The sequence below is a fragment of the Siphateles boraxobius genome, unplaced genomic scaffold (genome assembly GCF_051911475.1).
Source record: "Siphateles boraxobius isolate OS27281-9 unplaced genomic scaffold, OSU_SipBor_1 31, whole genome shotgun sequence".
Lineage (NCBI taxonomy): Eukaryota > Metazoa > Chordata > Actinopteri > Cypriniformes > Leuciscidae > Siphateles > Siphateles boraxobius.
In genome coordinates, this window is record NW_027508931.1 from 1,624,995 (window position 1) to 1,648,120 (window position 23,126).

At 38.7% G+C, this 23,126-nt stretch overlaps 1 protein-coding gene across 2 annotated transcripts in view; it reads left to right on the top strand.

Moving 5' to 3' along the window:
• cttnbp2 (cortactin binding protein 2) overlaps window positions 1–23,126 on the top strand; it is a 46,873-nt gene that overhangs the window by 16,002 nt on the left and 7,745 nt on the right. For both annotated transcript variants that reach the window (XM_077248871.1, XM_077248873.1), the window contains exons 3-16: window positions 6,893–7,117; window positions 9,492–10,932; window positions 14,085–14,291; window positions 14,431–14,530; window positions 15,063–15,213; window positions 15,671–15,898; window positions 15,999–16,116; window positions 16,244–16,501; window positions 19,101–19,196; window positions 20,220–20,299; window positions 20,711–20,797; window positions 21,709–21,808; window positions 22,510–22,665; window positions 22,763–22,944. In XM_077248871.1, the coding sequence (XP_077104986.1) occupies window positions 6,893–7,117; window positions 9,492–10,932; window positions 14,085–14,291; window positions 14,431–14,530; window positions 15,063–15,213; window positions 15,671–15,898; window positions 15,999–16,116; window positions 16,244–16,501; window positions 19,101–19,196; window positions 20,220–20,299; window positions 20,711–20,797; window positions 21,709–21,808; window positions 22,510–22,665; window positions 22,763–22,944 (3,429 nt within the window). The remainder of the gene's footprint in view (window positions 1–6,892; window positions 7,118–9,491; window positions 10,933–14,084; window positions 14,292–14,430; window positions 14,531–15,062; window positions 15,214–15,670; window positions 15,899–15,998; window positions 16,117–16,243; window positions 16,502–19,100; window positions 19,197–20,219; window positions 20,300–20,710; window positions 20,798–21,708; window positions 21,809–22,509; window positions 22,666–22,762; window positions 22,945–23,126) is intronic.

Below are 23,126 nucleotides of genomic sequence, written 5' to 3' on the forward strand. Positions count from 1 at the left end.
AGCAGAAACCATACAACATGTGCTGGTACAAGCTATACGTTTATTTTTTATTTTTTACAACACCTGCAATAGCAGAGTGCAGGTGAATTAAGTAGCCATAAATACAGTTCTTACAATATTACTGACATTGAAATTTTTAATTAAATTATATTTTAAATTTAAATCAAATCAAATATATATTAAATATTAATTAAATACTGTATCTATACCATAGAGTATATATATTCTATATGAATTTGGAGATTCAATGTGAAAATATGTGATATAATATAAAAATATATTACAAATTATAGAAATATTATTACCATTTAAGATAAGTGTTTTCTATTTTAATATATCTAAAAATGTAATTTATTCCTGTAATGGCAAAGCTAAATTTTCAGCACCATTGCTCCAGTCATCAGTGTCACATGATCCCTAAGAAATCATTCTAATATGCTGATTTGGTGCTTTTATTATTATCAGTGTAGAAACAGTTGTGCTGCTTAATATTTATATTAATACTTCTTATTTTTGTGAAAATCGTGGTGCAATTTTCAGGATTCTTTGATCAATAGAACATTCAAAAGAATAGCATTTATTTGAAATAAACATCTTTTTTAAACATTAAGAATAACTTAACCATCACTTTTGAACAATTTAATGTAAACTTGCTGAATAAAAGTATTATTTTAAATACTTTCATTTAAATTACATTTGGTGTTGCGTATTCATTTTCGACCTTAGGCACTGAGGGTTGTACTTATGGGTTAGGGCTAGTACTTGAATGAGAGGGTATGACAGATGGTGGTTGGTATTGGAGGTTTTCAGATGGGGGTGGGTTGGTCTGTAGGGACCCCTCGGTTGCCCAGATTCTCTCTCCCCCTGTGGACCCTGTCCTGTCCCTTTTTACCCCCCGAATAGAAACCCCTATTGCCTTAATTTTCTACCAAAACCAAACAATACACAGGCTCTATACCATTTGCTATTCTGCCTGATCGTCAACATGGAGCCATTCAATCTGTCCCAGAAAACTGCTGTGAAAATGTTTGACTCGGAGTCTCTTCTACTTTTAATATAGTGTTTAACTGTGATGTGAATGTCACAAGACTAAATTTCTTCTCCGTTCCTCTTTTCCCCTCCACCAGCCTGATGCCTTTTGATATCACATTTGGGTTAGGAGAGCTGCGGAAGTCCTTGGCCCACAAAGCCAGCTCTGTGTTGATCTAATTGAAAGGCCCCTTGTGAGAGTCTTTGGACATGCACTCACATTCAAACAGAAGAGACACAGAAAAAGAGCTTTCTCTCACAAAAAAAGCCTTAAACATGAGCTAACCTCTTCTAGTAAGTGTAATATGTCTGAGGGAAATGCTGGAAATCCATGGCAGATTTTTGGGGTTTGTGGCTTCAATAGAAACGTATCACTGCCCTTGGCTTGGTCCGGTTCAATGACATTAAGAGGAAGTGACTCGATACTTTACCTTTCAACAGAAATTGTCACAACCAAAAAAAAGCCTCAAAAATGTGTTAAAGTAATTTGAATAATTAGACTTTTTTTTAGGTAATCATACTCGTAGGGAAAAAGTGTATTAGCTCTTCCTCGCCTTGGTTCCCGGTTTCAATCATCCCCTGTCACTCCCCTCAAACCGTCATTGTCCTCCCCTCTCTCTCTGCTCATTTTCAGAGCCTCTTCCCCTTTGGCAGGGTGCCCTGGACCCCTCATTCAGCCTGCGCGTGCCTGTAAAGGTTAATGCTAATAATACCAGAGACCTGCCTGAACTCCACCAGGAGTCCTGTGTACACAATTTAAGCTCAAAATCTGGCAGAGAGAGTATGTGAAGTTTCAAAAGGGTTTCTTGTCTTATTTATCCCCTAAAAACCGAGTCAGATCAGGACACATAGCTGTACAAATAAGTACTTGGCATTTAATGGGCAATAAGATGTTTCCTGCTTCCTCTGCAGTCCACCATTTGGATACCAAAAAATAAAATGGGTTACACACAAATTGCTATGATATTGATGCATATTAGCACATGCCTGCCCAAATATACATATTAAGTAATACTTTACTCACCTTTACGTTGTTCCAAACATCCTGTATGAATGTCTTTCTTCTGTGGAACATAAAAGGTACAGTATTTTGAGAAATGTCTTTTTTTATTTTATAAAAATTTAAGTGAACTGGCTTCAATGATGTTTGGTTACCAAAGTTCTTCAAATAAATGTTGTGTTCTTCAGAAGAAAGAAAAGCTATCAGGTTTGAAACGACATGAGGGCGAGTAAATGCTCCTTTAAATTAAAGTGACAAGAATGAAAAATGGTCTTGCAAAGCTAAATTTTGACATAAATTACAAGTGGATTACGGAAATCTATGAAATGGCCCTTTTAATAATCTTCTTGTAATTTTGGTAAGTTAAGTTTTGGCCTGAAATGAGGGGTTTTACCAGTGTCTGTTATAATAAACTGTTGCAGTCTGATGTACTAAAAGACTTAAAAATCTCTTTCTTAAGTATAATGGAAAGTGACAACTAAATCATGGCCTTATTATAACTAGCTAAATAATTTGTGTTAGAATTAGAGCAGCTTTTTTCTGATGTTTCAAAAACAATAATAATATCAAGCCCTACCGTCAGACATTACTCTGTTGATTTGTGGCTAGTTTCCTCCGCCTTTTACTTTGAACAAGAATGTTGATCTCTGATCATCTTTACCCTTGATACCACATAATGTGTTGTGTGTTGCTCTTGTCCGTGATGGACAGATAAAGTAGTACATGAGGAGGAGGGACGGCACAGCCTCTGTGATTATAGAAGAGATTTGTGAAAGCCTAGAGGAAAGTGCCAGATGGCTGAGAATCTCAAAGCCCTCCATTCTCTATCTGCCATGACACACAGACGTTTCTCCCGCCTCCAGTTTCCCATCTCTTTAGATCTTTCTCTCTCTTGCTCTCAATCTCTCCCTCAGCCCCCTCCTCATGCTCCCCTGCTCTCTTTTTTCCTCAAGACTTTGCGATGTTTACTTGGTCCTTTACTGTTGTTGATCAGAATAACAGAAGTTTGTTTGCTCTGTTTCTCTGTCAGCTGTGTTCATCTCAGGTCAAGTATCTTCTAAAATGAGAAACTGGCTATTCATGTTGGATTCATCCTGGTCAAAACTGTCTCTCTATAATGTTTCTCCACATTTTGAGGGTCTTGCTAACGATAAAACATGTTTCTTGAATTTTAATATTTTTAACAATAGTTTCAATTATACGGTATATTATCAATTTCCTGTGTCAATATGACTTTCCATTCATTAGTCTTTTGTCATATCCCTTTAAAACAAAAGTCAGCTCCTTAATGATATGATCATCCTCAGTGACATCACTAAGAACAACAGCATAAATATCAGTAAGGTATTGTAAGTATTATCATATAGTATTATCAATGAATGAAAAGTGCCTGAGGTTGACCAGAGCATATTTGTGGCATACCGTTTATATACGTATATTATATATATTTTTAAAAAACTGCGTTAAATTACAACATAAGCAGTTAAAATGCAAGGTTAAAGATTTCAAAATTGTTCTGCATGATAGGAATGACCACCATAAGGTTTGTGAATGTGATAAATTCTTCCTTTCCACTTGATCAATATTCTGTTGTAGACCATGGTGTAATGCTCAGTCTTTTTGAAACTTCATCCATTCATGCACATTCCTTTGATTTGAAGCTGGCTCTAATATTTCTCGCCCACTTTCTTTTGTTTTCCACTTATATGGCAGACTGCACTCATAATGAAATAAGCCTGGTCCAGCACTGGTCTGTCTGTTCATGTTAAGTGGACTGAAAGCAACTCACTTAGAGAACTTTTATGCCCTTGAAAGCCATGATACACAGCAGAAGTAAACCGATCCTGACAATTGCAATGAGAGTCATCCATCTCAGGGATCGCGTATGTGTGTGTGTGTGTGTGTGTTTGTACATCTGTATGTTGATTATTTCCTTCTTTGGTGAAGCAGTAACTGGGCATTAGCCTCCAGTATGCTTTGTGCTCTTTGCATGGTTCCTCCTGCTTTCAGTACACAGACTGTGCTAAATAGGGACACCCTGTAGAGAGTAAACGTGTAGATTATCGCTCCCATTTGAGCTGCTTGTTCCTTTTATAGTATTACTTATCCTGGACAGATGGGTAGTGTAGATCAGCCCAGTGGGTTTCCTGACACTGAGCATGTTTTGTGACACCAAATCCCTTATAATGTTCTTGGAGTCATTTAACCGAATCTGTGTCTTACACTATAAAATCTAAAAATCTGGAAATTTATGATAAAAAATGGCAGCTGTGGTTGCCATACATTTTTAGTTTTACAAATGTAACTTAAAGTTACAGTAAAAAAGAGCATTTATATATATAATCTTAATACACAGATAAAAACACAGGTGCTTAATACACTTAATACCACCATAAAAACACATGTGCTACAGAGAAAGCAGAGATCGCTTTCCTGTAGCTCAAACAGTAGAGTGTGGTCATGGGTTCGATTCCCAGGGAAAGCAAGAACTGACAAAATGTAAAATGTGTATCTTGAATGCAATGTAAGTAGCTTTGGAAAAAAGCATCTGCCAAATACATAAATGTAAATGTAAAGCCACGAAGGTCATTAGATGTAGCTTTTCCGCAAATGTTTATAAATATAGAAGGTTCACAGTGTCATACACACACATACAAAACACTATTCATGGTAACGCACAACACTAAAATAGTAAACATTATAAATATTAATTTAATGTATTAATAATGTAACATTTAATTGAACATTAAACATTTATCACGAAAAGATCGCAAGCGGCCCCAGATTACTGTTATTTACATCAACTGTGTTCTATACATGACATTCTTATTCAATCCTGGCAAACTGTGTATCATTTGAGGTATTTAGGACTCTAGATGTGATATTCGACCACTAAAATTGATAAAAAATGGTTACAGTGACAGTCATTTCATGATTACAACTGAATTAATTAGAAGTTATTGATATTTCCAATAGAATAACAAGACACATCTGTACTCAATCATGTCTGCTCTGGTTTATTTGCATTCATAGGGCTTAGCTGAATGACACAATAGGGCATTTAATCCAAAAGTGTGCACATTTAGAGAACTATTGCGTAAAGTGTTTTCACACGTTTACTTTAAAAAATGTTTAAACGTATCATAATTTCTATTCATTTTCCACTGAATTATGCGATCTGCAGCGCATTAGTGGCTTCAGACACTGTTGGTGACACTGATGCACCGACACATTCGCTGCACGTGACATGATACTGTACATCACTCATATTACTAATCATAAAACGTCCTCCTCATCCTATGATGAATAATAACAGGTTTAAACTTCCATGTTCTGTATTGTACATAGACATAGAAACAAACACTAAGAAACATTTGTACAGATGAAACATGAAGCTAATAAATACAATTATTACGACAATATATGGTTTGTATGTATTTTTCATTATCTTTGGGGTAACTCGTATAAGAATATAGACTGTTTACTGAGGAATGTTAAGCAGGTAATAGCGCTTAGCTCATTGTAAAAAGCTACAAATAATATATTTCTGCCTCATCAAATGACACCAATCTCATCAATCTTACCAATATAAGATATACATAACTAATAACAAAAAACTAAACAATTATTTAGATGAAAAATCATTGAATGTGAAGTGTCAAACAAGGAATGTCACTGTAAATTCTAAGATAACTTATTCTTTTTCACTTCCAAAAACTGTACCTTTAACCTTTCAAAGTATTTTAATGTAAAATTTCCTGTTCTTCATTGTATATTGTAAGGGAACTTACCGTTGCCAACTTAACAGTTTATTTTTTATCATTAAAATGATATTTTATTTTTTATTTTATTTTTTATTTTTCTTTACTGAATTCTTGCATTGTGATGAAGGTGCATTTTTCATCCTACTGCAGATACAAACGGTTAGCATCTTGACCCAAGTAGTTACAGTTAACATGGTTGCTTCACTCCTGAATCTCCCTGCAGTGAAATACAGTCAGTTGTCTGTGTTGATTTGTGTCAAGGAAAACATCACATTTGTATTTGGTTGTTTGACGTGGGGTGACAGGGTTGGCCCTTAATTGACCCTGCTTGGATGACCAGCTGGTCTTCACACGGCCTAAGTAAACGTCAGGCTTAATGATCACTCCTGAAAAAGTGCTAACCTGCTCTTTGTGAGCATGTATGTTTGAATGCAACATTTCAGGATGTATTAAGAGGTTTGTTTGTGTCTTTGCATTGGAAAGTAGAAGAACTTAAATGCTTCCTTTGTTATTAAAGTTCTCCTTAGTTAGTAATACACAATTGTTTGTGCACTAATAAGTTCCCACACTCAAACAATTCCCAAAGCATATACTCATAAGATCACGAGCAATGTTGGCGGTTTGTCTCTTGGCAGTCACCCACCACTTACTGTACATGCATCACTGCGGTAACATAATGTGTTATAATTGCTCTGTGTTATTTGACAATGATTTGCCCGCATCCCACATGTACCACATTGGCATCATAATGATGCTAGGAGTTGTATTTACCTCTTGATCTCAGAAGTTTTCTGTTCTTTTATTGTCTTTACATAAGGTTATTCAGATATTGATTAGATTTTAGCCTCATTCCTTTTTTATGTAACCACTATGTAAATAAAACAAATAGCCTACTGTGTTCCTGCATTAGAATTTCAGGTCTTATACACACCTTAGTCAGAATATCTACTGTAACTTAATATTTATGTGTGTGTGTGTCCAAACAAGGGTAATTTTGAGTAATATTAGATACAGAAAGTTGTGAAAATGCAAAGCTATTGAAAAAACAATCCTTTTTTTTTAAATTTTTTTTTATTTTTTTTATAAATGTTCTTCATAGGCTCGAAGGAAAGAAGTGTTCCTGCAGGAGCGATATGGACAGTTCAGTCTGACGGACCCATTCCTCGCCATGCAGAGGGACTTTGAGTCAGGGACAGGACCAAAGGACTGTAGGCCTGTTAGCGCGAGCCCCATCACCGTGCTGGAAGCTGTAATGGCCCACTGCCGTAAGATGCAGGAGAGGATGTCTGCACAGCTATCAGCCGCTGAGAGCAGACAGAAAAGGGTAAGATATGTGTGATAATTGTGTGTATTCTGTATGTTTAGCTGGGCTTAGACTACAGAAAGGATTGTGTGTGAATTATTCTAAGATTATTTACATATTCTATCTGAAATAAGTCATCCTTTTTTGGTAGGATTACATTGACTTGATTAAGTTTGCTGTCAGAGGTTTGCTGAGGTGTTCCTAGTTATTCTTGGAATATATTCTAGTATGCAATGTGTGCACCTGTGTGTGTCTTTTTAGGAGGTGTGTAGTAATTTGTCTGCACCATCTATGCTGATATTGTTCTGGCAGGAAAAATTGATGACAGGGGAAAAAAAAGACTTTTAGGCAAAATCCACTTTTACTAACCTCCATGAAAGCATAGAAAAGAAAAGCAGAGTAAGAAGAAGAGCGCCAGACAAGGCGAGCAATAATGGTATTTAAGAAGAAGAAGAAAAGTAGGTGTCAAAGGAGAGAAATTGATGCTAAGCTCTAAAACACTCTGCCAAACACATCCGTAAATCTATATCTCACTATTTGAGATAGTGTTACGAAGAATACTAGCTACGTGATATTAATGCAGGCCTTGAACTTTAAAAAACACACACACACACACACACACACACACACACACACACACACACACACACACACACACACACACACACACACACACACACACACACACACGCATGCTTCTTCCAAGTGACCCCTGACCCTTCACTGCACACCACTTCTGCAGACCAGATATCAGCTGTGTTCACCATCTCAGTGGGTTCATTTATTTTGTAGGATAGGATTTTTATGTATTATAAAATACAGTTTATATATAGGTACATAGCATGCATATTTACATGTTACACCGACACTGAGTGAGCTCAGCTCTTTTTTCCAATAATAAACACTTGTGCTTGGTTGTTATGGTGACAGCTCTCTTATTGCATCGGTACTGTAGTCAATGCAACAGCTCATATATATATATATATATATATATATAGTTTAGATGTTTACAAATAGTATAAACATAGTTGTTTATCACAGTGATTACTGTCTGATTCTGTCTGGCCACTGCTTAAAGGGACTATGTGTAGTTTTTTAGGTATTTTATTATCTAAAATCAATATTTTTATTTATAAATATGTCCTCAATGGTGTACAAATATCTCTGCCAATTATCTGACTTATCCTCGTAAATGAAGAATTTATTATCTTTATATACATGTGACGGGTAGGTCCACGGAGGCTTCCATGTCGTTCCACCATCTTGAAAAACTGTAATAGCAGGGTCAAAAAGTACTCAACAACGCGTTTTCGTTCAGAGCCAGCGTCAGTAAGCAGCAGAAACGGAGGAGCAGAGCAGTGAGAGGCGCTTGTCACTGCCCCGGCAAGTTTAAAAGGCTGCATTGCACTGTTATTATTCATACTGTAACATCTGTTTGTTCGCTGTGTCAAGTTGCAGTTTGTTTGAAATAACAAACCTGTTCACCCGAAGGAAAACTAGACGAAGTGCTATTAGAAGACATCCTGTCATAGCTTTTTGGGACATAACAGCTACCGTAGATGCAACACACATTTGAAAAAGCAAGGCGCTGGAAAGCACTATTCGTTGGAATGCAAATAGAATTTCCGCTAGACGGGAGAAATTCTTACACAATGCCCCTTTAAGTGTTTTCTTTTATCTCTTCATTTCTAGGGAAGTGTTCATTTATTCATAGGCTAAGCAGCTTAAACCTGCAAATAAAGCTTGAACTTCTACCTCTAACTTGTAGTGTCAATAAGTTCACCTTTTTCATGCATGTATTATAGGGTATTGCTCAGCAGTTGATGTTAGTAGCCCGACCCCCCCCCCCCCACACACACACACACACACATACACATACACATACATACAAATTCAATTCCCTCTTGATTATCATATTAAAAGCACCTGATACCTTAAAGGTCAAACTGCTATCCCACATGAGTGATGTGATCAGCTCAGTCAGTACCTTAACACGAGTACTGATCCCTGAACATACTTACACATACACAGTCTCCAAAATAGATTTGGTGTTTATTCATATAATTTTTTCTAATTGTCTGGCTCAGAAAACATGTAAAAAAAAACACTTCAGCTGATATGTTAATGAAAAAGCTTAGTTAGTGGAGCTTAGACACAAACAAATAATTATGTAAGGTTAACTTAAGAGTAACTTCTGATTTGAGGATATTTCTTTAAGTTTCTTTAAGTTTCTTTAAGTTTATTCGTTGATTTTAAAGTAAATTTCTAGGCATGTTTACAAAGTTTTGTCCGAAAGACTGATGAATCTTAAATTGTTTAATAATTACTGGCTTGCTTTATGTGTGTGTTATCTGCTCTCTGCGAGTCTAACATTTGCCCTGCTGCTGCTGTCTAGCTTGAAATGGAGAAACTGCAGCTGCAGAGCCTGGAGCAGGAACACAGGAAGCTGTCGGCTCAGCTGAAGGATGAGCGAGAGAAAAACAAACACGTGGTGATGTCACTGGTGCATGAATGCAAGCAGCTAGCTGCTCGTGTGGTTGAAGAGAACCAGCGCTTTGAGGAGCTCTCGTCCCGCACTGAGCAGGACAGTCGTTCTGTGGGACGATTAGAGGAAGAACTGGCGTCTGAGCGACGTCGTAGCCAACAGATGGAAGCAGAGATGGAGAAACAGCTGGCTGAGTTTGACACAGAGCGAGAGCAGCTACGTGCCAGGCTTAGCCGCGAGGAGACGCGGGCTGTGGAGCTGCGGGCTGAAAGCGAAAATCTCCGCCAGCAGGTAGAGCAGCTAAGAACTGAGCGATGCAAAGATGCCACACCACTGCCTTCTGTCACCCCAGCATCTGCCCCAGTTAAACCCAAGACTATGGCATCCGTGGCTGTGGGCACTGAGGCAACAATTTACAAGACTGCTTCCTCTCAGACAGATGAAAATGAAGCAGCTAAGAAGGTGCCACTCTCCATCCCAGTAAAGCCTACAAGTTCCATCTATGCTAGCATGAACCTACCTAAGACTTCCAGTGCTGGACGGGGGCTACACCACGGGAGCTCTCAGGCAGAAAATGGAGGAGAGGGCCAAACGCATCCACATGGCTCACATTCACCTGGTGTGTCTGCTACCTTGCCGACTGGGGTCAGTCCCCGCGTTCAGGCGGCCCGATACAAATTCCAACCCTCTGCCTCAGAGCAGGACCAAAATGGAACTGCAAACCAGAGCCCTCCTTCCCGCGATCTGTCCCCCACAAATCGAGACAACTTTGCTGCCAAACAGCAGGCTCGCCACACAGTCACACAGGTTCTCTCCCGCTTCACAAGCCCTCCAGCAGGGGGACCCCCTGCAGCCCTTCGGCCTGGTTTGCCACACTCGACATCTGAGGGAGGACCCTTCACAGGGCGTTTAGGCCACCCCCAGATAGGCCTTAAATCACCAACTGTGGCCCGCATCGACAGGGGTAACCCACCCCCCATCCCACCAAAAAAACCAGGACTGTCCCAGACACCATCCCCTCCACACCCACCAATCAAAGTAGTAGGTGAAGCCAGCAGGTCCCCTGGAACAGGACTGGGTGTGGGCCTTGCCAAATCAACTGCCACCCCTCAGCTTCCTCCAAAGCCCTCCCTAGATTTGGGCGGTACAGTCCCAGCCTTGACTGCGTCACAGGTGGGTGCTTCCTGTACTGGCTGGCCGTGGGGGCAGCAGCCGACAGCAGCATGTGTGGATTGTCCCCCTGTCACCACCTCCTCCACAGCTACCATTGTCATTAGTCCCTCCATAAACCCATCTAGTCTTCCGTCCCATAGCCCCCAGCACCCGGGCAGCACCCTGGCAGCAGCATCAGGTAAAAGGGTGCTCTGTTCTTCACCCTTGCTTTCACTGCTCTTCCTTTCTACTACCCTCCTTTTCCATTCTTGATATATTCCTCAGTAAGTCCTACCAGAGGAGGACACAGAACCAACAGAGGAGTATTCATAATCTACTAGGGTTACGTGCCGTTAAAACACAGTACTTCAACATAACCAAGATAAGAGCATTTTTACGATTCTTGAGGGAACCTATCTATGGCCTCATTTACACTGCAGGTCTTGATGACCAATTGTTGCCTATATCCGATTTTTTTTTTTTTTACCGTCCATTAACACATTTTTTCAATTGTGACCCATGTCCGATTCATGCGTTTACACTTGACATACTATCTGAAACATTGTGCATGCTTAAAGGGGGTTCTTGCACAAATGGACGAATGCAAAATATTGCTTGATGCCAGCTTTGCAATATATGCGGAGTTCGCCAAACATCACAATGATTTTGTGTGGAGTGCATGCGTATTACACGTCATAAAGTGCGTATCATATGCACGTGAAAACCGCGTATCACATGCACAGTTTATTTTTGCGTAAATGGCACGAGAAATAAAATTTGTGCTATAGATATGCACTTTCATGAGATCATGGCGGGCTTTAATGAGGAGCAGTGGGTCTAAAATTTTAGGATGAGCAAGCCAACCTTTGATATGTTGTGTCAACCTTTGTCCACATTCCTCTTCTACGATGACACAACGTTTCATCGGGCCATCCGTCCCTATGCAGATGCGCGTCGGGGGTTTCTCTCGTCATTAAAGAGCGGAGATAGCCTAATGCCTCAATCTGATCTGCCTGTTTACATGACAGTCGCATTGGCACATATCTGATTTATTTCTACAAATAAGCATTTCCTGAAACTGATTTCCGAATCCATTTGTTTTTCATAGAACACATCCGATCTGTGTCACATATGAGCAAAACATCGAATTGTGTCACATTTCAGTGACAGTGTAAACGAGGCCTATGTCTGGACAGTTTCTTGACCAAAGCACTTATACAAATAGGTCAGGTTGGCCCTCTCTTGACGATGCAGGTCTCTAGGGGTCTTTCCTGTAACCCATTCTGAAGCTGATGCCAGAGGCTGCTCTTTCCCCTTTCCTCCCATTGACCTACAGCATGGTTCTGCCTCTCCTGTGTTCCACCACTAACCATTTCCCACAATGTCTTAAACTTACCATTCCAGTGTGTCCATGCTGCCATCTGTTTCTTTGTTTGACCTACTGTAAAGCAACTTGTGAATGTGGTCTTGTTCCCTGCACTTTTAAATGTTTCATTCAATGATTTAAATTATGTTTCTAGACAACTAACCCAATATAATTTGTCTTGACTTGTACTTAAATATCCATAAATAGGTATTTATGCATTGATTCTGCACAATAGCAATTACCTATACATCTGAGATATACCATTGATGTCTTTGTTTGAGATGTGTAAATTATTTTCTTAGAGCAGAGGTGTCCAATTCTGCTCCTGTACAGCCAATGTCTTACAAAGTGTCCTTTCAAACACACCTGTCTGAAAGTTTGCAGTGATCTTTAAGACCTAGCTAATTCAGGTGTTTTTGAATACGGTTGGAACTAAACTCTGTAGGACAGTAGCCCTCCAAGAGCATGGTTGGTCTCCTCTGTACTAAAATACTACCCTCCTAAAAGACCAGCTTAGATTAGCAGGAATGTCCTTGCTGATCCTGCTGGTTAGTGCTGATTTGGTTTTAGTCTAGATGGTCAACCAGTATGGTCTTTCTTGTAAAGTCTTGCTGGTAAAGCTAATTAAGAAGCCTGGTGGAAACACCAGTACAACAACATCCTACACTGGGGACCAACATCAAAGATGCAACATATGCTGGTCTTTTCAGCAGTCCAAAAGTGCTTTGACAGAGATGTCAGTTAGGTAGAGTCATGCGATGGTCTGTAAGCCAAATAAATGAGACAGCTCCAATTGCAGTTAAATTTTCCCATTGGAAGGAGTGTCAGAAGCTTTAGAGTTATCTCATATTTTGAAATACCACCCTGTCTCTGCAGGCCTCTCCATAGCTCTCTGAGAACACCAAAGAAAGACAATTATAACACCATTGAAGGCAGAGCAAGTATTCCAGCAGAGTCTTTTTTCTTCAATGTCACTAGAGACTAATCTACAGGGTAGCCCTGAATTATGTCGGTAGCTAGCTGTCATCGCTAAATGCTAAAAATTAGCCCTTTTCTCCCTCTTTCTGCAGCCACTCAGCCATGGCAGTTCTCTGAGGCTCCTCTGCTCTCTTTGCCGCCCATTTTAACCCAGAAAAGAGACACTAATCTTATGCTTTCCACTGGACCTTAATGAAACAGCCTATTTCTATCTCTATATCTCTCTCTATCTCTCTCTCTCCAAACTCCCTCCACTAACCAAGATAAACATCGAGAATCCCTAGAGACAAAGCTATTTACAAACATGCTTTAGCATTAGCACTCAGATACTAGACTAGTTACACTCACACTGATGAGTTATTTGAATTCTTTTTTCACATACAGGTGCCAATTTGCCAGTAGTATTCCTGTGCATTGTGCTCTGTGCTTTCAAATTTCATCTGTGTCTCTGCTGTAATTTCTAACGCTGTCTAATTGACATGTCTCTCCAAACCAGCACCATGTTTAGAATGTTTCAGTTTGACTGACACAATTTACGATGCGTGACTTTCATTAATGTATCATAAACCACCTGCTGCCTGATTTGATTTATCCAGTTGTCTTTTATTTGATTTTGTTTTTAGCCTGACCTAAAAACCGATGAAGTTGACTTTAGCATTTGAAAACTGAAATTTGTAGGATAGTGTGTGTGGATTGCAGATACACTCTCTAGAATAATACATTTCCGATGTTGTGCCAAAATGTGTACGTCACATAAACATTTATCCTTTGTTTTAACCAGATTTGGCTTACTTCTCATTTTTAACACAATTTTTGTATGTTCATCTTTCTGGAGGGTAATGTGGATACTGCTAAATACTCACTGCGCCAGTGGCAGTGGCCTTAAATTATTTCTGTATGACAAATGGAGTCGTTCTTCTGGGTAATGTTTTGGTTCAGAGAACACATTTTGACACAACACAAGCGCCCTGCCTCACTAGTTACTGCTGTTGCTTGAACCCTCCCAGGCTGGTGTCCCTCCATAGTCCCCTCGCTAACCTGTGGTGACCCCGTCCCCCTGGATGACGGGCAAACCCTTCTCCTCCAAGCTGCTTCCCAGGGAAATGTCACTTTATTGTCTATGCTGCTTAACCAAGATCCACTATTGGATATTCATCCTCGTCAACATGAATTAACCTCTGCCTTGATCTCTGCTGCTCTTAATGGACACACAGGTACGTGCTGGGGAGATTGGCATTTGTATGCATAAAAATGTTTGAATTTTGTTAGCATTGTGCTTTTGTCTTGTGCACATATACACAGTGCAAATGTATATGTTAATATGTAAATAATGTGTTTATTTCTCTTCTATAGACTGCTTAAATCTGCTGCTGACTTCAGGGGCATCTGCTGAAGCTGCCAATGAAACAGGATTTACGCCGTTACATGCCTCTGCTGTAAATGGTCACCATGGGTGGGTCCTCTCTTCTCCTTTCCCTTGCTGTTGTGGTGTTTTAACTATTTTATTGTGTTTTTAAGAACAGTGACACTTTTGCACATTTCATGGCACTGTTATTAAAATCCATATCAGGTGATCTGATCAAAAGACAGAGTATGATTTTTGGTTATTTTCTCTGAAATTTTAGATTGGACAGCTCTTTTAAAGCCACATGTAACAGGCTTGTTTTAAAACCTTTGCTTTGATTCAGTGAATGATTGACGGGTAAGTAGGTGGCACTGTGTCAGTGTTGTCCAGGATGCATTAAACGGATTAGCATTTTAAATGAAATGTGATGTGGTCACATGACTACTCCAGCAAGTGGTTTGAGTAATCAACATTTTGAACCCCCTTTGCATGTGTATTAAGCGCTGCCCGGTTGTGATCAAATCAACAAAATTGGATTGTAGTGCTGGCTGTAACCAGGGTCTGCAATATCTAGAAAATGTTGTCTCTGATGTGTTTCTCTATGCAATTATACCAATCTAAGCTGCTCTTTCATTGGTAGGTGTGTGAAAGCTCTTCTAAAATGTGGAGCTGATTTGGAGAAGGAGTGTTTGCAGGGAAGGACCCCTCTGTACCTGGCCTGTGAACAGGGACATGTGGAGTGTGTGAAAGTCTTGTTAGATGCAGGAGCAGAACGTTCACATGTCACGACTGTGAGTTTTCAGTTCCGCAATGACACCAGTGTCTCTCAAATGTCAATTACATTCTGCGTTCATAAACACGTTAGGAAATACTGGCCCTCTGTTCATCTCCATGGTTACCCTAACAGTTGAGCGTGGGTATTTTGCGGTCTGTGTTTTGTTCAGAATGTAATTACGGTCCCTATTTTAGAAACACTTAATTATGTCCTGGATGGTTTCTCAGTTTGCTCTTATTCAGTGGGCTGAAAAATCCCCAAAATATCCTGGGAAATTCTTTAAGTCTAAATTAAGGTTGTTTTCTGTTTTTACATTTGCTGGTTGGTTCATATTGTGTGTGTTTGTATTTTGATAGATCTGTTTTGTTGTAAGTATGTGTATATCTGTAGATAAGTAAGTTTGTGGACTTTTTTCCTCCACAATATTTTTTTTTACATCTTTGCACTTGCGCTTAAGTCTTTGTTGTTTTCAGGACAACTGCACAGCTCTGCACGCCGCTGTCAGTTCAGGTCATGTGGGCCCTCTGAAGCTCCTGCTACACCACCCATCACCTGAACCAGACCCGGGTCTCCCTGCATCCCCTTCAGACTCCAATCAGGAGCTCCAACACCCTGGCATAGCCAAGGCCAGTCACATCCTCAACCACAGTAACCAGGATGGCTGGACTGCTGCTCATATTGCTGCATCCAGGGGCTACAAGGTGACATGTTTGAGTTTGATGCCAAGTACACTGTTTTACACCAGAAAAGAATAGTTAGAAGTGCCTGATAACACATGCTTACATGTTTCCTGCTTTACAGAAATGCCTGGAGGTTTTGTGTAACCACAGTCAACAGGACATGGAGAAGAGGGACAAATGCAATCGCACCATACATGATGTTGCCACAGATGACTGCAAAGATCTACTAGAGAACCTGGGTGAGTATAATTTAAGCGATAGAGCTTTGTACAAATGTGATAGTTTGACAGGTTTAGCCACTATGTGATAGTTGGCTTAAGTGACCACAGACTTAACCCTTAAAATTTGCTTTCTTCACTACTTTAGACTTGTACACAGTGGTTGTACAGGTGCTCATGTGCTCACTGGAGCGTCTTTGCCCTGTGGATCTCCTGGAGGATGGATGCACTGTTGGCAAAATTACAATTCGCCGCAATACCAGCTGGGAAGAGTTAACAGGAAGCTTGAGTGACCTGCTGACCAATCACCTCCAGCTAATTTGTGGGAGGTGGGAACTGCAGGAAGTTCTGGATAGACCAGACACTTTGGGACTCTCTACTAACAGCATGGCCTCAGTGATTATAGGTAATCACATATACATCTTACAATATAACTAGCTACTTGCCAAGAAATTAAGATTAATTTGTGTCCATTTAACTTGATTATCTTTATAATAAGGGTGCCCAACCCTATTCCTGAAGAGTTCAGATCCAACTGTGTTCTAACACGGCTGTCTGTCATTATCAAGTTTTTCTCAAGATCTTAATTAGCTGGTTAATTAGCAGTTGCGTTTGATCAGGGTTGTAGTTGGAACTTGGCAAGAATGTAGATCTCCAGTAACAGGATTGGGCCGTTAAAACCTAACCCTAACCCTACAACATGATGTGTTGTGTAATTTCCAGATCATATTTCACCTCAAAACCAAAAGAAAATACAAATACACTACCCTTCAAAAGTTACCCAGTCAGTAATTTTTTTAATGTATAAAAATAGAAATGTTTTGACAATGTAAATGGGTCTCAATCATTAAACATTCGTAAATATACGAGTAAATATGCGAGTGATTTGCGCGTAAAGAGACCTTCCCGAAAACTCTTCTCCTGATTCACAAATACTTTGTAAACGTCAGATGTGATAGTGAAATGTGAGTGTGTGTTAATGAATTCCAATCAGTCGTAAATGGGATGCACGTGCACGTTCATTCTCAATTACCATAAATCCCGGCCATTAAATCCGGCTGACAACTATATATGGGCATCATATTATGACATGAATGCGAATGAAAAGAAAAATTTCTCAGATGCAGAAATTGAAGTTTTATTATCAGAAGTTCATTCAAAACGCCACATTTTATTTTCAAGTGTACCTAGTGGCGTATCGGCTCCTAAAAAAAAGGAAGCTTGGCAGCATATTACAGATGCAGTCAATGGAGTTTCATCTGTTAATTCGCAGAAGTGAGAAGAAAATGGTTCGATATTAAGCTTGAGAGCAAAAAACGAATTAGTTCACTTTGGAAAAATCATATTAAAACTGGAGAAGGACCACCATCGCAGATGCTATTACTGGCTCTCATAATAAGAAAAACCGTATGTAATTACTATATATAATATATTTTTTAAAATGCTGTGTAAATATGTACCCGATTAAGGTGAATTAAAATGCAGCCTTATTAATGAGCAAAACGTTCGGGTGTTAAGCGCACTATTTACGCGTGGCTGGGAGCAGGTGTAGATTTCTTGCGTACCAACTAACATTTGGAAAATACGAACATTTTAATGAATCTGAAAATTTACGCCAGAACCACTTTACACACGATTTACACAAAAATTCGTTCTGCTCGTGTTTCATGAATGAGACCCACTGTCTTTACAGTCAATTTTGAATCCATTCTTGATGAATAGAAGTATTTATATATATATATATATATATATATATATATATATATATATATATTTTTTTTTTTTTTTTTTTTTTTTTTTTTGAACGGTAGAGTAGTCCCCTACATTAAAAAAATCGAATTTATATAACTTTAATATATATATATATATATATATATATATTGCAGTTTTTGCTTTATGGTAATTTGCACACACACAAAAAAAAAATATATATATATATATATATATATATATATATATTCTCTATCCGTTTTTATTTTGATGTGAAATATGACCTGAACATTTCTTGGTGATATTCACCCCTTGTATTTTTTAATTTTAATTTTGATGTAAAATATAACCTGAACATTTTTTGGTGAAAATCACCCCTTCACTGACATGTTTGAATACACAGTGCAGAAGCAGCCATGATCGTTTCATGATTGCTTTGAAATGCAACCTGTAGCGTAGAGATTGCGATGGCTATTCTCGGATGACCCCAGCCTTATGAACAGCTGCTGCGCTTCCTGAATTGCCCTAGGTTACTGTTCAAGTTTTAATTTCCCCACCTCAGCGATTTTAAACTCTTGTTGTCATAGAAGCAAGAAAAAAGAGACAGCTAAAGGGCCCAATATGTCTTAATGTATCTGCCACTAGTATGATTTGTGATATAAAACTTCTGAATATAGAACTTACCACACACACATCCACACAAATGTGCTATTATTTACTTGTGTAGGCTCTTTAGTAGTTATTCTGACACTAGCTCTAGTGAGCATGAATTAAATGTGACTCTTGTCTTGGGTGTTGTCCAACACCACACTGGGCCAAGTAGGGAAGGACGTGGGACAGGGGTCTAACTCCGCTTGGCTCGACCCGAGGGTTGCCATGCAGGGCTGCTGAAAATAAACTAGCCTTCTCCAAGTTCTCACCTATCTCTTTCACACCCCTCTGGCCTTCTCCCTGTCTCTTTTGCACTCTTTCTCTCACCACTTCTTTTTTTTGTTTACACTCAACTCCCCCCTTAAGACAAGATGTTTCCAAACACTGAGAGCAGATGTCAAAATGAAGCGATTTGGCCTACAGAGAGCAACTTGATGAATCTCTACTATTCCAGACAGAAAACTTGAGGAGACTGACAGACAGGAAAGAGAGAAGAGGATAAAAGCTCATTTATCATGGCTCAAAACAGTAGATGAAAACTGCTCCCATGTCAGTAAAGATTACACATCCGTGTCTTTCACCGTAAGCGGACACATACATCTAGCAAATCTATCCCTCTTTCCTTATCGATTTTCCTTGTTCAGGTGATGCTGTCTGGCTGCCGGGACAGGAACTGGCCCAGTCTCCCTGGGACCTCATTCGGAAACGCCTGAGTCAACGTATTACCATACATCTTAAAGGTGAGCTTTGCAGTCGTTTCATTTAGTCTCTTTTAAACTAACGCCTACTTCACACCTCATACATAAGCAGTCCATATTAATTTTGTCACCCATATTAAAGACTCCTAAAAATGTAGTACAGTTTTCACAGAAACATTAAGCAGCACAACTGACACTACTAATAAGAAGAAATGTTTCTTGAGCACCAAATTAGCATATTAGGGGGCAGTAAGATAAAGTAGTCTCTTCAGCTTGCAAAGACTGCATTTATTTGGAATGTATTAAGACAATGTAAAGCATTCAAAAATACAGTAAACAACAAAATGTATTAAAAAATTTCTTAAATAACTATTTTCTATTTTAATATATTTTATAATGTTATTTATTCCTGGGTTGGTATAGCTGACTTTTCAGTGAAAACTTTTAATGAATAGAAAGTTCAAAATAACAACAGTTATCTGAAATAGATGTTCTTTTGCAACAATGTAAATGTCTTTACTGTCACAACTGACCCTAAACGTTTGAAAAGTATTGCATTACGTGGCATTGCATTCTACATGGTATAACTTGTAAGAAATTTCTTTATGTAGAAATGAACATTAAATTAGATTAAAAGTATTGTTCATAGTTATTTAGTGTTCATGGTTCATATGTATGCAGTGACTAATGTTAACAAATTGAACCTCATTGTGAAGTGTTGCCACATGTTTTGTAAAATGATCAAATTGTATAAGAGATTCTCTTGGTAAAGCAGAAATTTACACTATGCCTATGATAGAAAGAACCAGCTGATTTCTTGGGTTTCCACACTTAAATGAATAGCCATGCTGTGCTCCCTGTCATCACATGACCATGATGTTTAGCTGGGCTCCAGAATATTCCATCTCATGCAACAGCAAGTCAAAACAACTGCATGAAATCCTCGCTCAAATCCATTTCACACAGATCTCCTGGTCTCCCATGTCCTCTGTGTGTTGTGCTCTTTGATATACCATGTAGGTTTGATTTATGTCTCATGGCTGCTATAACTTTGCTTTCTGTCAGGCCTGTCAGAGTGCACTCTGGATGAGATGACGTACGACTCCCTGATCCCTCTACAGCTGCTGCAGAACTATGTCCGCCTGGTACGCTGACTCACTCTTCTCGTCAAAGAGAGTTTTTTTAGCATGTCTGAGTTACGCTGGATGATCTTTAAAGTTTGGATGAAGAGTTCTGAGAGGGAACAAAGTCCTTATAATACCTTGGGACCAAAACAAAATGCTTTGAGCCTCCACCACCAGTTCGGCACCTTGGGGCAACAGATGCTATTTATGTTTTAAAATTATGTAATAGAAGATACGTGCATGCAGTGCAACAAGCAGTAACTTAAGACAACATAACACCCTCCAAGACATACTTGAGTAATCAAGCCTGTATAAAGGCATGCATAAATAAAATATTTGGCATGGATGATAAAATGAACCTGGTCTAGATGAATAATACATGTGCTATTGTTCATGATATTTACCATCAGTTGTGTTTTTGTTTGTGGTCAGGTGGAACAGTATCATAATGTCATCTTCCATGGGCTGGAGGGCAGCTTTCAGGAGTATATCGCCAACCAGATCTCTCATTATATCAAGGTAATTATTATTAATTGTCTTAAATATTAATATTTTACATTTCATCCAAAGGGTTTAAAAAAAGTAAATGGATTTTGTTAATTTATATGTTTTTTGAACATTAAGCACTGATTATATGAGGCCTAAATCCTATAAGTATATACATAAAAAGTGCAATGATAAATTCATGAAATGTATTCAAAAACATACACCACATTTAATTAATAAAAAGTTAATGTAAAGACATTTATAATAGAACTTTCTATTCATCAAAGAATTCTCAAAAAAATGATCATGGTTTCCATACAAATATGAAGCTGTATAAATGTTTTCAACATTGATGATAATAAGATGTGTTTCTTGAGCAGCAAATCAGCATATTAGAATGATTTCTGAAGGATCATGTGACACTGAAGACTGGAGTAATGAGCTGAAAATTCAGCTTTGCCATTACAAGAATAAATTACATTTTAAAATGTTAAAATATAAAAACAGTTATTTTTATTTGCAATATTATTTCACAATATTACTGTTTTCACTGTGTTTTTGATCAAATATATGTGTCTTGGTTGGTGAACGTAAGAGACTTCTTTCAAAAACAATAAAAAATCTTACCGACCCCAAACTTTTGAACGGTGCTGTAAAATAAATGGTAAACAGAGTACAATCTTATTTCTGTAATGTAACATATTTTTGAGTAAAATGTTATTCACCAAGAAAAAATGTAGGATGGGCCGGAAGGTGTATTATTAAAGTAAATAGGGTCCATTTTGATTTCATGTTGACTTAAGAGTTTCACAAATGTATAAACATCAAGTAAAAGTTAAACATGGTGAATAATCTCTGAATCTCAGTATTTCTCATGTGCTGTGAACATCCATCTGTACCAGTCATGATGTTTATTATGATGCACCTGTTGTGTGTGTTTGCAGCACAGACAGGAGGCCCAGGGGATTGGCTGTGATGTCATCAGGGTAGAGATAGATGAGAGTCTATCAAAAGAGCACCTGCTGGAAATCTTCATCAACTGTGGTAAGAGCAGCGCTGTATCGAGGAGTCACATATCTCTGGTGATGATGTAAGCAAAAGAGCAGAGGAAGAAGAAATCAGACCCTAGAAACGAGATCAAATCTTGAATGAACATAAAGTTTATCATGTGTTTAATCTGAAATGCTCAGAAATGACTATGAGGTTTTATTGTGCAACTGTCTATGATGACTGATGATTTTGGCCTGTACCTTGTAAAAAAAATTATATATAAATCTTGGTTACAGTGAGGCACTTGCAATGGAAGTGAATGTGGTATATTTGTAAATGTTAAAATACTTAGTTTTTATAGCCACCAAATGTGAACAAAATGTCTGTTAGCATAGTTGTGAAAAAGTTTACTGTGTAAAGTTATATAAAATTGTACATATTTGTTGCCATGGCTGTAAAACAACCAACTTTACAGCTCAAATAATATGTTACTTTTAACATAAGAATTAATGTTACTGTTTTTATGAAATTATGTGCTAATTTCTGCTGTTAAATCCTCCAAAATTGGGACCTGTTCACTTACATTTTAAGTGCCTCACCATAACCTTTTATTTTTGCACAGTATTTTTATGAGGATTTTGAGATTATGTTGTTTGAGGACTTTAACTTGTATTAAACCCATAATATTCCTTAAATAATTGCATCTTTGAATATAGTGATATGTCTGGTATTGATCGAATTGTGTTGTGTATCAGGGTTCCTGGTGTCTTTGCATGAAGGCAGCGCTGGGCGTTGTGTTGTGGCGGTTCTCGAGGGTCTGGAGAGAGCCCACTCTCTCAGCCACATCCTGGGAGACCTGTGCGAAGCACTGGAGAACCGAGGATCTGTCTATTCCCTCTCCCTCAATCATGGTGAGATGCATTCATGCAGATGTAGCAGAGCAGGAACAGTCAATGTACCTGAAATAGCGTTCCGGTTCAACTCTTTTCTCCTCGTGTTGATGGGCAGGTCACAATGGGCTCTACTATTTCCGTGAAGGGAGTTTTTTGATTGGCACCCTGGCTAAGCCTCGTCTGCAGGGTGCTGAGCTACGATTACAGCAGCACTTCCGCTGGGTTCAGCTGCGCTGGGACACAGAGCCCCTCAATGGCATGCTGGGACGTCATCTCCGCAGAAAACTCCTCCACAAGGTCAGCCCTGCTTCATTATCTAATGAGCTGGTGGGAAGGCCTCCAAAATAGAAATTCAGCTCTAAATTTAGTCAAGATCGTTTTGTACAGTGGATCTCAACTGGTTTTGGCATGGGACTCACAGTTTCCCATGGTAATTAGTTTAAATTAAGTTAATTTATTTCTCAAAAATGGTTGACATA